At 45.6% G+C, this 17,734-nt stretch overlaps 1 protein-coding gene across 1 annotated transcript in view; it reads right to left on the bottom strand.

Annotated features, from left to right (window-relative positions):
• IGSF5 (immunoglobulin superfamily member 5) overlaps window positions 1-17,734 on the bottom strand; it is a 115,997-nt gene that overhangs the window by 47,339 nt on the left and 50,924 nt on the right. Inside the window, exons 3-5 of the mRNA XM_073668451.1 lie at window positions 17,356-17,679; window positions 14,427-14,735; window positions 14,049-14,180 (exon numbers count right to left, since the gene is read on the bottom strand). Coding sequence (XP_073524552.1) covers window positions 14,049-14,180; window positions 14,427-14,735; window positions 17,356-17,679 — 765 coding nt within the window. The remainder of the gene's footprint in view (window positions 1-14,048; window positions 14,181-14,426; window positions 14,736-17,355; window positions 17,680-17,734) is intronic.

The following is a 17,734-nucleotide window of genomic DNA, read 5'->3' as shown; positions in this document are numbered from 1 at the left end:
AGGAGGTGTCCCATATTCCTCCCAGTCCTTAGTACTTGTAGGGATTCCTTCCCCACATCTATAGGTCTCCGTACAGACTAGCTTAGGACTTTAGCAGGTCTGATCGCAGGATCAGGTCCCCTGTTACATCATAGGGATTAAGCTGAGTTCTATCGTAGGGACAGATCTCCTCTCTTTCCTTAGCTCTGGTAGCAGAACATAACAGTAAGTCCAGCCAGCAAATTCTCTAAGGAAAGATTTTTCTGTTCCATCATGGTGTCGGTTCAGGATTTGGTTCATCGCCTGCAGGGACTCTCTCTGGAGGTGGCCGAGCTCCGTCAGCACGTGAGTAACTGTCCTGGAGCACATTTCTTGGAGCCTAAGGTATGTTTGCCGGATTTATTTTTTGGTGAACACCGAGAATTTTTTTCATTTAAAAATGCTTGCTTATTGTATTTTCGTTTGAGACCTAAGTCCTCTGGGGATGAATCCCAGCGCGTAGGGTTCATAATGTCACTTTTGCGCAAAGAGCCTCAGGAGTGGGCCTTTTCTTTGCAACCTAGTGATACATGCTTCAGATCAGTGGATAGTTTTTTTTCTGCTTTGGGACTATTATATGATGATCCTGACCGTGTCGCATCAGCTGAGACTGAGTTGAGACGTTTAAAACAGGGATCAGGTAATGTGGAAAAATATTGTACTCATTTCCGTCGTTGGTCTACTCAAACAGGGTGGAACGATTCTGCTCTGAAAAGTCTATTTCTTGCTGGGCTCAGTGAAAGGGTTAAAGACCTGCTAATTGCTTATCCTACACCTGAAGATTTGCAACAGGCTATGCAATTAGCTATACGGGTGGATAGAAGACTGCGTGCAAGGGTTAATGAGAGCAAATCCTCTGCTATGTCAGTTTCTGGTTATGAGAATGTGTGTACTAACAGTGGTGAACCGATGGAGATTGGATCGGTGGCACCTCGCTCTCAAGAAAAAGACCGTCGATTTTCTGAAGGCTTGTGTTTCTATTGCGGAAAATCTGGTCATTTGATTAAAGGCTGTGAGCTTCGTATGAAGAAAGAAAAAAAAATGGTCAGTCACGCCCGTATTGCCTGTTTAAATTCCAAGGGTATATTTTTAGCTGCTTCCACGATTGCTCAGAAAAAATTAATGGAATTTCGGGTGTTTGTTGATTGCGGGTCTACTCTGAATGTAATTGATGGGGGATTCGTGGAAAGACTCAATTTAAAACCTGAACCTTTATCATCCCCCATTGCTGTGGTTTCTGTGGATGGTTCCCCTTTGAAGAATATTACTCTCAAGGTCTGTGAATTTCCTCTCACTATTAATGGTGTTCACCATGAGAAATTGGATTTGGTAGTGTTGAATAACTTGCCTTCTCCAGTAATATTGGGATTGCCCTGGTTAAAATTTCACAATCCTGTACTGGATTGGTCTACCAGTGAAATTAAATCCTGGAGCCATAAATGTTATGACAAGTGTTGTAACGGGCGTATTGCAGCTTTGGATAGGGGAGAATTGCCTGTTCCTATTCAGGATTTTTGGAGAGTTTTTTCTGAGAAGGAATCGCAGGTTTTCCCTCCCCATAGAGACTATGATTGTTCTATTGAATTTGTCCCTGGAGCGACTCTTCCTAAAAGTCGTTTATTTAACCTTACTATTCCTGAGAGGAAGGCTTTGGAGGAATACATACAGACAAGTTTGGCCGCCGGTCACATTAGGCCCTCTAAGTCTCCTGTGGCGGTTGGATTTTTTTTTGTAAAAAAAAAGGACGGCGGTTTACGTCCTTGTCTGGATTTTCGTGAGATTAACAAAATTACTGTACGCAATCCTTACCCACTGCCATTGATTCCTGATCTGTTTAACCAGTTAATGGGGGCCAAGTGGTTCTCTAAAATTGACCTTAAGGGGGCATACAATCTGTTGCGCATGAAGGAGGGTGATGAATGGAAGACTGCTTTTAACACTCCTGTGGGTCATTTTGAGAATTTGGTTATGCCTTTTGGTCTTACTAATGCTCCTGCATTTTTTCAGAATCTTATTAATGACATCCTTAGACCTTTGATCGGCAAAAATGTGGTTGTGTATTTGGATGACATTTTGATTTATTCGCCGGATCTGGAGTCTCATTGGCGGAGCGTGCGTGAGGTATTACAGTTATTAATGGACAATTCGCTTTTTGCTAAGCTGGAGAAATGTGAGTTCGCTGTACAGAGAATTAGTTTTTTGGGCTACATTATCTCCAGCAAAGGTTTTGAGATGGATCCGGTTAAGGTTCAGGCTGTGCAGGAATGGCCTAGGCCTATTGGTTTGAAATCGATACAGAGGTTTTTGGGTTTCGCCAATTACTACAGAAAATTCATAAAAAAATTTTCTAGTATTGTCAAACCTCTGACTGATCTCACCAGGAAAGGTGCTGATGCGGTTCAGTGGTCTTCTGAGGCCATTGAAGCTTTTGTGTATCTCAAGGAGAGGTTCACCTCTGCTCCCATCCTTATGCAGCCTGATGTTACTAGGCCGTTTTTGGTTGAGGTTGATGCTTCCTCTGTGGGGGTTGGCGCAGTAATGTCTCAGGATAACGGGGATGGATTACATCCCTGTGCCTTTTTTTCAAAAAAATTTTCGGAGACTGAACTGAATTACGATATTGGTAATCGGGAATTATTGGCTATTAAACTCGCATTTGAACACTGGCGCCACTTCTTGGAAGGTGCGGAATTTCCCGTTCAGGTTCTTACGGATCATAAAAATCTGATATATCTTGATGCTGCCAAGCGCCTGAATGCCCGTCAGGCTAGGTGGGCACTGTTTTTCTCGCGGTTTAATTTCTCCGTTACTTACATCCCTGGTACTAAGAATGTTAAGGCGGATGCCTTGTCTCGCAGTTTTTCTCCCATAGTCGGTGCTGAGAAGGAGGAGAACATTTTACAAGAAGGTGTTGTGATAGCTGCTTTGGACTCCGTTTTGGAAAATGAGATTCTTAAAGCACAGGAGAATGCCCCTTCTAACACTCCTCATGGGAGGTTGTTTGTGCCTGGGACCTTTAGGAGAGATTTGTTTGTTGAGTGTCACGAATCTCGGTTGGCAGGTCATCCCGGAATCTCTGAGACCAAGAGACTGGTGGGTCGCAGTTTTTGGTGGCCTGGATGGCAGAAGGAAGTCATTAAGTGGGTGCGTCAATGTACTATATGTGCTAGATCTAAGTCCTCACATACTCCTGCTGCGGGGTTGCTTTGTCCTTTGGAGGTTCCCAGTGCTCCTTGGACACATTTGGCTATGGACTTTATAACTGACCTTCCCCCCTCTGAGGGTTTTACTGTCATCTGGGTGGTCGTGGACCGTTTTAGCAAGATGTGTCACTTGGTTCCTTTCGTCAAACTGCCCTGCGCTAAAACTCTCGCTAAGGCCTTTGTCAAGGAAATTGTCAGACTTCATGGCGTTCCTACTGACATTGTTTCTGATAGGGGTCCTCAGTTCGTGGCTCGTTTTTGGCGTGCCTTTTGTGATAGGTTGGGAGTTCATTTGTCGTTCTCGTCCGGATATCATCCTGAATCTAATGGCCAGACAGAAAGGAAAAACCAGGATGTTGAGCAGTTCTTGCGTTGTTTTGTGGCAGACAATCATGAGGGGTGGTCTGAGTTTCTGCCACTTGCTGAATTTGCTCTGAACAATCATACATCTTCTTCTGTTGGTTGTTCGCCTTTTTTTTGTTGTTCTGGGAGACATCCGTCGTTTGGGTCGTTCTCCAAGTTGGGATCTGCCGTGCCTGAGGAGGAGAATTTTTCCGGTGATTTGGAGAGAGTTTGGACGGATGTGCGTGGTAATCTTCAGGAGGCCAACAGAAAATCTAAAGACTACTTTGATAGGAAACGACAGGAGGTTTTGTTCGCTGTTGGTGACATGGTTTGGTTGTCCTCTAGGAATCTGCGGTTGAGGATTCCTTCAAAGAAATTGGGTCCCAAGTTTGTAGGGCCCTTTAAGGTGCTTCAGGTTGTCAACCAATCTGCTGTTAGGTTGGAGGTTCCTACCTCCTGGAGAATTAATCCGGTATTTCATGTCTCTCTGTTGAAAAAAGCTGTTGTATCGGATTGTGACGCCTCTGCCTCTGTTCCTCCGGTGGTGGAGGACGGGGAATATGAAATTTCTCGCATCCTTAACTCTAGACGGTATAGAGGTAGTTTGCAGTATCTTGTGGCCTGGAAAGGTTTCGGTCCCGAGGATAACTCTTGGGTGAGGTCGGATGATGTTTCCGCGTCCAGACTTATCAGAGCGTTTCACAGGAGATTTCCTGATAAGCCTGGTCCTAGGGGATCCGGAGGATCCTCTTAGAAGGGGGGGTACTGTCAGAACCTTGCTCTTAGGTTTTTTTTCCTTTGCTGGTCACATGACCTTGTTAGCCTATTTAATCCTGCTCCGCCCTTCTGGCTTTGCTGGACTTCATTGTATATCTACTTTCTAGCTAGCCTGTGCTCTGTGTCTTGCTCTGTTAGTTTGCTTGGTCTACTGACCTCTATGTTCTATATATTTTGTTTGTTCGTCTGTCTGCTACTATTTCTGTTAGGAGGTGTCCCATATTCCTCCCAGTCCTTAGTACTTGTAGGGATTCCTTCCCCACATCTATAGGTCTCCGTACAGACTAGCTTAGGACTTTAGCAGGTCTGATCGCAGGATCAGGTCCCCTGTTACATCATAGGGATTAAGCTGAGTTCTATCGTAGGGACAGATCTCCTCTCTTTCCTTAGCTCTGGTAGCAGAACATAACAGTAAAAGCTTGATGATTGGTTAAAATCACCCTACCAACCGTTTTAAGCTTTCAAATTACTAATCATGTTTATCTGTATCTTGGCTGGAAAATAATTTGGGCTTTGTAGCAGTGTGCAGCACTGATTCTATTAGGCCATCTATAATAAGCTCCACCAGATTTAAAATTACTAATCATGTTTATCTGTATCTTGACTGGAAAATAATTTGTGTTTTGAAGCAGTGTGCAGCACTGATCCTATTAGGCCATCTATACTAAAGCTTCATCAGATTTAAAATTAATAATAATTTTTAGCTGCATCTAGCCCGTAAAATAATTTTGGGGCTCCGAGATGCGCAAGACACATAAGTGCCTTCTTGCTGGACTACCTGCAGCATGACCCTCATATTGTCAGAATTCGAAGTAATCATGACTACTGGGTTGCCACACTCTTAGATCCCCCAAACTTTTCGATCAACCTTTTCATTTTAATAAAGACCAAAAAAATGGTCATTTTTGAAATTATAAGCATTAGCAGGTTGTTAGAAACTGAAATCAAACAGTTTTCAACTCAAAACTTTATTCTAGGTGATGTTACATTTTCACATAGGACCCGTTGTTCGAAAGGAGCTTCTGAACTCTCTCGTCCATTGAATTTGTCAGATTTTGGATGGTTTCTGCTTCAATTGTTTTGCATGAGGACAGAATACCCTCCCAGAGCTGTTGCTTAGATGTGAACTGCCTCCCGCCATCATAGACACTCCTTTTAATGATGCTCCAAAGGTTCTGAATGGGGTAGAGGTCAGGGGAGCATGGGGGTCACACCATAAGTTTGTCCCCTTTTATGCCCATATCAGCCAGAGATGCAGATGTTTTATGTGCAGCATGAGATGGTGCATTATCATGCAAAAAAATGATCTTGCTGTGAAATACACGGTGGTTCTTCTTCTTGAACCATGGCAGGAAGTGCTGTTTGAGAAAATCCACATACATTATGGAGTTCATCTTTAGCGCCTTCAGGGATCCTAAAGGGGCCGACAATCTCTCTCCCCATGATTCCAGCCCAAAACATTACTCCACCTCCTCCTTGTTGGCGCTGTAGCCGTGTTTGCGTGGGGTGTCCATCAACGAGCCATCCTCCACTCCATCCATCTGGACCATCGAGCGCTGCACGGCTCTCATCCGTGAACAAAACAGTTTTGAAATCAGTCTTCATGTAATGTTTGGCCCACTGGAGCCGTTTCTGCTTGTGTGAAGTGGATAGAGGAGGTCGACAGGATGGCGTATGCACAGCTGCAAACCTCTGAAGGACCCTGCATCTTGTTGTTCGGGGGACGTTGGAGGCACCAGCAGCTTCAAAAACTTGTCTGCTGCTATGACAAGGCTTTTTTGCCGCTGCTCTTTCAACCTGACGTAATTGCCTGTAGGAAAGAGTCCTCAATTTGCCCTTATCAGCACGCACACGTGTGTACTGTGAATCAGCTACATACTTCTTGATTGCCAAGACACTTCATCCTGATCATCGCACAATGTTGATTGTAGTCATGCCTTGACCTAAACACTCCACAATTTGTTGCTTCTCAGCAGCCGACACATCCTTTTTCTTTCCCATTTTGGCAGAAAATGTAGGCTGCTTAATAATGTGAGACAGCCTTCTTAAGTAGTCTTGCCTTTCATTGGACACACCTGCCAAACTAATTAGCACAGTTGTCTGCAATTGCTTACAGTGATATAAAGAGCCCTGACACACATCACCATCAATGAGTTTAACTGACAAACAAACAAATTCTTCCCTTATCACTCCTAAACACTTTTTGCATAATAATTTGGAACACAGTGTACATGTGCTTTTCCACAAAACACCAGTGGTTCACGTAGTGAATCTTACAGTTCTAACTTGCCAACCGTGGTCTGTAAGGAGTTGTTCAATAAAGGGCCCAAAATTAAGATAACATAGATGGGAGAGGTCTCTATGAATAGGAATTCCTAAGTATTTGATACCCTGTGAGGGCCAGGCAAAGGGAAAGTTGGAATCCTATATGGATTTGGGGAGGGAGACATCGAGGGCCTCAGACTTCGCTGCATTGATTTTAAAATTTGACCATGTAACAAAGTGATCTATTTCAGCCATAACAGCATGGATGGATATATGTGATTGAGTGATATATACTAGGACATCATCAGCAAATAGAGAGCACTTGTACTCGGTGCCTCCCACCTCAATCCACCTAATATTGGGGTTATGGCGAATTGATGAGAGCAGGTGCTCCGTCACTAGGATGTATAAGAGAGGGGACAGAGAACATCCCTGCCTTGTCCCATTGGTGATTGTGAAAGGTGATGAAAATGTTCTGACGCGCCCCCTGGGCCTTGGGACACCCGGAGCCGGACCCTTTTTGGTGGATGCTGGTGGTTGTAGTCTCCGTGGCGGCGACCCGGTTCCGTGGCTCAGGGCGGTCAAACCAGTGGCGGAACTATTTATGTGGTTTTGATGTTTAAATGTCCGACTACGCCACCCGTGGATTGCGGTCAGAGTGAACCGCCGCTGCAGGGCAGACCGCTGAGGCTGGTGTTATGGGTGCAGCAGAGCGTAGCATAACTCCCCACGGGAGGAGTATAGCCTCAGGGCAGTGTATGCGGAGGATGGGGGTGATGGTGCAGGGCAGCAGCAGTAACGACACGGAGTCAGTGATGCAGTCCAGGGCCTTTACTCACAGTTCTTATTATCCAGACCACGTCTGCAGGTAACGGCTGCCCACGTCGTACTGTGCTCACCAGGTGAGGGGCTCAGACAACTCCCAGATAACTTTGGAGCGCTTCACAGGACCCCCTTTGTGTGTCCTTTGTCTGGCCTTTCTTACCAACCCTTCTGTCCGGCTGCCTCGGGCCTCCTCTTGGTAAACTTGGCGCCAGTTTCCCTGACCCTATGTGGTGCCTTCCTAGCGGGTGTAGCGAGGGGCTGCGCCACATAAAATGTCACAGCCTCCTGTTTCTAGCTGAGGGTCGTTTCCTGCCTCCACTAGTTTCGGGGACCGGCGGTCTCCCCCTTTGGCCTGACCCCTCCACGCAGATGGATTCGGGCGTGCGGTGGCGACTCACCCGTCCGCACCCCTGGGATCCCTTCGTTCCTCGTTCCTGGAGCCTTCTCCGCTCCTCTTCCTTCCTTCTCCCTCTTCCAGGCCTGGGCCTCTGTTACTAGGCCCGCCTCCGGAGCAGAGCTCATGCAGAGCCCCTGCTCCCTGCCACTTCTGCTCAGACTTCTCTGCACTGAACTAAGATGGTGCCCACCTTTTATACTCCCTTCTCAATGCACCCAGGAACTGCTTCCTCCCTGCTCCTTCACTACAGGGTTCCCCTTCCTCAGTGTTCCCTCCCCCCACTCCAGCCAGGGACAGGGACTGTCGTGCCCATCTCAGGGGCATATTGGTCGCCCTGCCCCACGGCAATGTGGTGTAATGCATGCAGGTGTCGGGTCCTGATCCACACTACATCCTTACCTGAGAGTGAGATATCACACCTCTGGGTGAGGTGCAATACCTCTGTAGCAACCGAGCCCTCAGGGTGCTACAGTTCCATTTATCTGCAGCCTAGGTGACGTATTGCGATACAGGGCCGTGATTTTGGCTATAAAAGGGTCCCCTAGACCCCTACCCCAAGCTTTTTAAGAGAATCATATATGGCGTGCCAGGAGACTCTATGGAATGCTTTCTCAGCATCCAACGAGAGTATCTAATTACAAATTTTTAACTGCATCTAGCCCAGGAAATACTTTGTGCCTAGTAGCAGTGTCTGCTAGTCAGCGGATTATCCCGGCTGTTAAGCAAGCTACACCACCTGTAGTTTGGACACTTAATTTTTTCAAAGGAAATGCTTCGGGACCACGGGATACTCAGTGAAGAGCATCAGGAGGCACCCCAAGGCATAGGGGCTGGGACTGGCAGTAGGATGCCTTGCGGTGGACAGCCGAGCTCGATCCTTATAAAAGCTTTTTAACTGCAGCAGCTTTAGTGGACGCTACTGGAGCTGGAATTACGCGGCTGCTGGCATGAGACTTGCCCTCCAATAGATCCTTGTAAATGGATTTAAAGTGTATTCATTCAAATTAGAGAGACAATTTAAATTAAAAAGCTTAGAGCTGCCTCCACCACAGGGGGGCTCGCTCGACCCACCAGCGGACAGGCACCAGTATTGGGAGAGGGGGGCTGGCCGTCAGGGTTCACCGCGGCTCTGGCACAAACCCGGCGACGCGGAGGTGGCACGGGCAGGAGCAGACTGAACGTGTCGGCTTCTCACTTTTTTGGTTTTAGAAGGGCATGACATGCCTATATCTGTGTCTCCCCCTCCTTTTACTCCTCCACCTCTTTTCTTTTCGCATGACTATATGTACTTGTCACTTTTCCATGTGTTAGTTGTGTCTTCTGAGCAGTTTGTCAGCTTTTGGACACCTTTGAAGGTGTTTTCTATGTGTTTCTATGTGTTTTTGTTTGCCTGCCACTGGTTTTAACGGTGTTCGAAGGTGTTCGACGAACAGTTCGACGAACAGTTCGGCGAACACACGGGTGTTCGACGAACCGAACCGAACTCGAACACTACGGGGGTGGCTCAACACTAGTGCCCACGATGTGTAAATGCTCCGGATTTTTTCCTGAGCGTTTCTGCATCTCCCATGTGGATTGTACATGCGGATTGAACATGCGGATTGAACATGCGGATTGTACATGCGGATTGAACATGCGGATTGTACATGCGGATTGTACATGCGGATTGTACATGCGTTTTCCTGCCAGGGACAAGCGGATGTGAAGCGTTCTTCACTTGCATTTCCGCATGCAGATTGACAAGCGCTTTCCAGGCGATTTTAGCATCACTTGGAAAGTGCTTGACAACTTGGTCACACTATATAAATCCATGCAACCGGCATGGATTTATACAGTGTGACCAAATGGTAAAAAATAAATCTATACTTACCTTGTGATGGCCCCCGGTGTGCTTGTCTCTGCTTGCCCACAGCTCGCGGTAGATTTAAGGACCTGCCGATGTCAGCGGTCGCGTAACCCGTCAGATGACTAAATGACGTCAGCGCAGGTCCTTTAGTTTACTGCGAGCTGCCGGCAAGCCGAGGCAAGGACACCGGAGGCCATCAGAAGATAAGTATAATATTTATTTTTTATTTTATTCTTTTTTTTACTGGTACTATGTTACCTGGGTCTGGAGGAGAGTGATGCGGATTCCATGCGTTCCAATGCAAGTCAATGGCGGGGAAAACGCAGCGCTTCCGCAAAATAATTGGTAGTGCTGCGTTTTTTTCCACAATGATAATCTGCTGCGGAAATTTCCGCAGCATGTGCACAGCACATGCGGATTATCATTGGGGAACATAGCAGACCTTCTACCAAGCGTTTTTTTAACCGTTTCAGCAGCGGAATTGGTGCTGCTTAAACGCTTAAAAAATGCATCGTGGGCACACAGCCTTACAGACTAAAGTCGGCATGTGTATGGGAAGGTAAGAACCTGCTGTAATTAAAACCGCCTATGGCTTAGAGGCGGAGTGCCCAGTCAGAAGACCTATACATATAAACAAAAAAGACTGACCGTCACTTCCAAAACAAGAAGATAGATAATTGATAGATACAGGTGTTATGATCTGCTACAAGCACTAAGGAAAGACAGGAGATCTGTCCCTACAATTGAACTAAACTGGATCCCTACGATGTAACGGGGAACCTGATCCTGCGATCAGACCCGCTAAAGTCCTCGGCTAGTCTGTACGAAGACCTACAGATGCAAGGGAGGGATCCCTACAAGAACTAGGGACTGGGATAACGTTGGACACCTCCTAGCAGAAATTGTAGCAGTCAAAGACAAACACACAACAAAGAATATAGAGGTCCACGACCACCCAGATGACCGTGAAACCTTCAGAGGGGGGAAGGTCAGTAATAAAGTCCATAGCCAGATGTGTCCAAGGTGCACTAGGAACCTCCAGAGGGCAAAGCAACCCCGCAGCAGGAGCATGCGAAGACTTAGATCTAGCACACACAGTACATTGACGCACCCACTTAATGACTTCCTTCTGCCATCCAGGCCACCAAAAACTGCGACCCACAAGTCTCTTGGTCTCAGAAATTCCTGGATGACCTGCCAACCGAGACTCATGACACTCAACAAACAAATCTCTCCTAAAGGTCCTAGGCACAAACAACCTCCCATGGGGAGTGTTAGATGGGGCATTCTCCTGAGCTTTAAGAATCTCATCCTCCAAAAAGGAGTCCAATGCAGCAATCACAACACCTTCTTGTAAAATGCTCTCCTCCTCCTCCTCAGCACTGACCATGGGAGAAAAGCTGCGAGACAAAGCATCCGCTTTAACATTCTTGGTACCCGGGATGTAAGTAACGGAAAAATTAAACCGCGAGAAAAAAAGTGCCCACCTAGCCTGACGGGCATTCAAGCGCTACCAAATCCAAATTCTCTTGATGAACACCATTAATAGTGAGGGGAAACTCACAGACCTTGTGAGTAACACTCTTCAAGGGAGAGCCATCAACAGAAACCACAGCAATAGGGGATGACAAAGGTTTAGGTTTTAATGTTTTTCCAAGAATCCCACATCAATCACATTCAGAGTAGAACCACAATCCACAAATACCCGAAATTCAATTAATTCTTCCTGAGCAGTGGTAGTAGCAGATAGGAATACACCCTTTGTATTTAAACAGGCAATACGTGCATAACTGACCATTTTTTTTCTTTGTTCATACGAAGCACACAGTTCTTAATAAAATGACCAGAATTTCCGCAATAGAAGCACAAACCTTCAGAAAGCCTGCGGTCTTTTTCCTGAGAGCGGGGTGTCATCGCCCCAATCTCCATCGGCTCTCCTTTGTCAGCACAGACCCTCTCAAGACTCGGAGCTGACATAGCAGATGATTTGCTCTCATTAACCCTTGCACGCAGTCTCCTGTCCACCTGTATAGCTAATTGCATAGCCTCCTGCAAGTTTCCAGGTGTGGGATAAGCAATCAGCAAATCTTTAACCCTTTCACCTAGCCCCGCAAGAAACAAACTTTTCAAAGCTGAATCGTTCCTCCCCACCTGGGCAGACCACCGACGGAAGTGAGAACAATACTTTTCCACATTACCTGATCCCTGCCTCAAACGTCTCAATTCAGACTCAGCAGATGAGACACGATCAGGATCATCGTACAACAAACCCAAAGCAGAAAAAAAACTCTCCACTGATCTAAAGCACGGATCACTAGGTTGGAGAGAAAAAGCCCATCCCTGAGGATCCTTGCGCAAAAGTGACATTATGAACCCTATGCGCTGTGATTCATCACCAGAGGATCCGAGTCTTAAATGAAAATACAATAAACAAGCATTTTTAAAAGAAAAAAAATCTTGTTGTTCACCAAAAAATAGATCAGGCAGACGTACCTTTGGCTCTACCAAATGTGCTCCAGAACAGCTACTCACGTGTTGTTGGAGCTCGGCCACCTCCAGAGAGAGTCCCTGCAAGCGTTGAGCCAAATCTTGAACCGAGACCATGATGGAAACTGGAGGTCTTTCCTTAGAGAAATTTTTTGGGCTGGACTTACTGTTATGATCTGCTACAAGCACTAAGGAAAGACAGGAGATCTGTCCCTACAATTGAACTAAACTGGATCCCTACGATGTAACGGGGAACCTGATCCTGCGATCAGACCCGCTAAAGTCCTCGGCTAGTCTGTACGAAGACCTATAGATGCAAGGGAGGGATCCCTACAAGAACTAGGGACTGGGATAACGTTGGACACCTCCTAGCAGAAATTGTAGCAGTCAAAGACAAACACACAACAAAGAACATAGAGGTCTGAAGACCTAGCACAACTAACAGAGAACGGTAACAGAGCACCAAGCTAGCTCAAGAGTAGTAAATACAATGAAGTCCAGCAAGGCCAGGAGGGCGGAGCCTGATTAAATAGGCAAAAATGGTCATGTGACCAGCAAACTAGAAAAAACCTAACAGGAGAGTTCTAACAACAGGGGTGTAACGATTGCAGTCGCAAAGGGTGCGACCACGACCAGGCTCGTACTGTGCCCGAGGATGCACATTCAGCTGAAATGCATGGCAGCTCAGAGATCCATCACTGGGGGCAAGTCACTGGGGGCACATGGCAGTGACATCATGTGCTACCAGTCGCTTGCATGCCAAAGTCATTTGCCAGCTTCTGCGCTGGCTATAGAAGAGGATGTTTTGGATGAAGGTAAAAAGAATTGTTTATTTTTTATTTATTTTTTTACATTTGTTGGAGAAGAGTGGCAGCACAGGAAAATTTTTAGTAGAATCGATGGGGGACATTATACCAGGATGGGGGACATTATATCAGGAAGGGACTCAGGATGGGGGACATTATACCAGTAAGGGGCCCAGGATGGGGGTACATTATAACAGGATGGAGGCCATTATACCATGAAGGGGCCCAGAATGGGGGACATTATTACTGCAAGGGGCCTAGGATGGGGGATATTATTATTGGAGGGGGCCCAGGATGAGGGACATTATACCAGGATGTGGAAATTATACCATGAAAGGGGACTAGGATGTGGGACATTATACCAGGAAGGGGCCCAGGACAGTGGACAATATATTTATAAGGGGCCAGGATGGAGGACATAATACAAGGAAGAGGCCCAGAATGAGGAACATTATACCAGGAAGGGAACCATGATGGGGTAAATTATTACTAAAAGGGGCCTAGGATGGGGAAATTATAGCAGGAAGGGACCCAGTATGGAGGACATTAATTCAAGAAGGGGCCAGGATAGGGGACATCATTACATGGGGGGCGAACACGTATGTTTTCATAGGATCTGGAATACTACAAAGGCCCATACATCTGATAGACATGTAGGTGGAAATTTTGCACCAGGGCTCATCAGACTCCAGTTATGCCACTGAATAGATAGATAGAGAGATAGATAGATAGATAGATAATGACAGATAGATAATAGATAGATCAACAGATAATAGATAGGTAGATAGATAGATAGATAGATAGATAGATAGATAGATAGATAGATAGAACATGTGTTATTGAAGTGACTGAGAATCGATCTAGTTAAACAATGGACGACCTTGTTAAGAACAAGCCGACATATGTTCTTTTATGCCTTTTATGTGGTTTTTCTGTTCCTGGGCTGTAATAAAGCATTGATGAAATTAATTTTGCATGGTAACCGCTGCTCCATTCCCGATAATGGCTTTCCTAAAATAATCCCCAGCCTGGAGTCAGACGTCGTATTTCATGTCAATGCGGATTCCCTATTTATTTACCTGATTTCTTCTTTTTTTTCTTTCTACAATATATGATAAGCACAATGATGAGAGCGAGGAGCAGTAATCCTCCGAGAGACCCGAAGACAGCGATCAGGATGATGTCCGTCTGACTCAGTGAAGAGCTGCTCCCTAAAAAAGACAATAATACGTAATTTTGCCCCCACACATGGATAACGCAGATAGCGCTCCATAATCCGATGATGGGATTGGAGGCGGCCACTTAGAGCTAAAATTTTAATTCCAGGTCCAGACATTTCTTTTCTTGGAGGGACAATTGTGATCGTTTAAATGATCTCCAGATTACACTTCTCAGGACACCCCCAGCTCCGAAGACAATCCTGTTTGGAGGATAACCTACACAGGGGCCAGACCTACCTGGGATATGTTCCCTTACAGTAATGCTGACGGTTGCCGACTGTGGTTGGGTCAGTGTCGGTATTGAGGCCAGACAGCTCAAGCTGAGGTCTTCTTCTGGGCTAATCTTAAAGGTGCTTATAGCGGTTACAAAGTCATTAGCTGCGGTGGTGTAACTAGTGGAGTAATGCAAAGTATCTGCTGCGGTATTATTTATCTGCCAGGTGATGGTTGGCGCTGGATACCATTGTGCTGCTTGGCAAATCATGGTGACATTGGAGTTTGGCTTCACGATGACGCTTCCGTTTGTTATCTGAACGGAGCCATTCACTGAGGAAGAAGAGTAAAAGAATTAATATGGACGGGTAGACAAGTGCATAGATAGATAGATAATAAATAGATAGATCATTTGGAACCGAAACGTCGCCATTATAGGTTATTAAATACAATGGCTTGCGAAAGTATTCACCCCCTTGGCTTTTTACATATTTTGTTATATTATAACCTTCGTGCAAATATTTTTGTAATCCGATTTGTGTGTGATGCATCAGCAATAAATAGTCTAAGTTGGTAAAGTGAAGAAAAATATAGGCATAAATTAAATTTATGGGATCAAGCAACTAAAAATTGGCGTGTGCATATGTATTCACCCCTTTTGCTATTGCCCCTTGTGCAATCTAAGTGTCACATGTCTGTCAACATATACACTTTACCTTTTCTGAAAAGCCACAAGAGGCACCACTAACCAAACAACACCATGAAGACCAAGGAAATCTCCAAACAACGCAATGAAGACCAAGGAGATCTCCAAAACAACACCAAAAAGACCAAGGAGATCTCACAACACCGTGAAAACTAAGGAGATCTTCAAACAAGTCAGCGACAAAGTTTTTGAGAAGTACAAGTCATGGTTGGGTGATGAAAAAATCAATTTCTGATGATCCCCTGGAGCACCATCAAATCCATTATCATCAAATGGAAAGAACATGGGACCACAACAAACCTGCCAAGAGAGGGCGCCGACCAAAACTCTCAGCCCGGGAAAGGAGGGCATTAATCAGAGAGGCAGCTCAGAGACTAAAGGTGAGGTGACCCTGAAGGAGCTGCAGAGTTCCCAAGCAGAGACTGAAGTATCGGTCCATACGACCACAATAAGCCGTGAGCTCCATAGAGGTGGCCTTTATGGAAGAGTGGGCAGAAAAATTCCTTTACTTACACACAAAAATTGTAAGGCTCGTTTTGAGTTTGCCAAAAGACATGTGGGAGACTCCCCAAATGTATGGAGCAAGGTGCTGTGGTCAAATGAGACCAAAAGTGAACTTTTTGGCCACCAAGGTAAATGCTATGTCTGGCACCAAACCAACATAGCTCATCACCCCAAGAACACCATCCCCACAGTGAAACATGGTGGTGGCAGCATTATGCTGTGGGGATCTTTTTCGGCAGCAGGGACAGGGAAAATTGTCCGAATCTCGAGGGGAAGATGGATGTTGCAATTCTTGAACAAAACCTGTTTCAGTCTGTCAGTGATTTGAGACTGGGAGAGAGGTTCACGATCCAACAAGACAATGACAAATGACCCAAAGCATATTGCTAAAGCAAGACTTGAGTGGTTTAAGGGGAAATGTGGAAATGTTTTGGAGTGACCTAGTCACAGCCCAGACCTTAATCCAATGGAGAATCTGTGGTTGAACTTGAAAATTGGTGTTCACCAGAGGAAACCATCTAACTTGAAGGAGCTGGAGCAGTTTTGCCTGGAGGAATGGGCAAAAATCCCATTGGTAAGATGTGGAAAGCTCATAGAGACTTATCCAAAGCGACTTGCGGCTGTAATTGCCGCAAAATGAGGCTCTACAAAGTACTGACTTTAGGACAGGGGATAGTCATGCACACTCACATTTTCACTTATTTTGCTCTATTTGTTGTTTGCTTCACAATAAAAAGAAAACCAAATGTTCACAGTTGTAGGCATAGACTGATACAAACCCTCAAAAAAACAGTGAAATTCCAGATTGTGAGTTAGCAAAACATGAAAAATGCCAAAGGGGTGAATTCTTTCGCATGCCACTGTAGATAGATAGAGAAATAGATAATGGCTAGATTGACAATGGATTTATAGATCGATAGATGGGTTAACCCACCAGGAACGTGTAAGAGACTCCCAGATACAGCAGAGACATCACAGAGGAGTTTGCAGGTGACCCCAAAAGTTGCCAAAATCACCTGAAACCTACTGGAAAGCATGTTCTGGGAGGCCTCCAGGACATCCAACTCACAGGGGACAAAGCACAGGAGTGGAAGAGGCATGGAAAGGCCTGGTCTGAACAGGGGGCATGGATATTTGGAAAAACTTTCACCCTGGGATCACTGCTCTGCCTGACAGACACTATGAATACTTAGTATATCGTTACAGCTGCTCACCGGCTCAGCCACCTCTAAACACGACCCTTGTCCTCCGGTCACTGCACACGTACTCTACTGGTCTATATCACCATCTGATTCTGGGGCTTCTGTCCACGTGCCGCCTTATTTCAGTGCTGGTCCAGCTGAAAATATTTCTACCCTATTTTTAGATCACCATTATTAATGCCTCTTCCAAACCCCGTAAATATGTGTTTGGGGGCTAGGCTACCAAAATCACCCAAAATTTGCTTTCCAAAAAGTTTAAGGAGGTCTTGGAGGCGCCAAGGAGTTTTGCCAACTTTTCCACGAGTCCAGATGACCTCCTGGTTTAGAGGGAGTCTTCTGGATGTTCCGGGAAAGCTGTTGTGACCAGTCCTAACCCTATATACCCCGGGGAGCCTGGATTTTAGGGAGTGCATAGCAATAAAACAATACAGAGCAATGTAACAACACTAAGTGCAAAAACATAAAAACAGTGCAAGTATAATATGTTTTTCACTTCTACTTCATGTCCTACCAATAGTGAATGACCATATAATATACGCACCCTGCACAGACAGGTAGGCGTCCTGGAACGATGCGGAGAGGCTGCTGCACCTCACCAGTCCGGAGTTACTTTTATTGACATTGACAATGGTTATCGCCGAGGTGAAGGCTCCGGTGATGGAGTTGGTGCTGTTCTGTACGATGATGGTATGATCTTTGCTCACGGTGGTGCCGCTGGGATATATATTGACAATGAAGTATGTCTGTAGATACCATGAGATAACTTCCCATCCAGCTTGCACCGTGCACAGGAAATTGGCATTCGAGCCATTGAGCACAGTAACATTTTTAGGACCTTCAAGGATGTCGGAGCATGACCCGTAATCTGCAGAGAAGCCAAAAAAGTAAAGAAAAATAGCGGAACATGTCATCATTTCCCA

The sequence above is a fragment of the Phyllobates terribilis genome, unplaced genomic scaffold, assembly GCF_046119375.1.
Source record: "Phyllobates terribilis strain yellow unplaced genomic scaffold, ASM4611937v1 Scaffold_2__4_contigs__length_985480577, whole genome shotgun sequence".
Lineage (NCBI taxonomy): Eukaryota > Metazoa > Chordata > Amphibia > Anura > Dendrobatidae > Phyllobates > Phyllobates terribilis.
The sequence above is the reverse complement of the archived record's forward strand: the minus strand, read 5'-3'. Positions and strand labels throughout refer to the sequence as shown.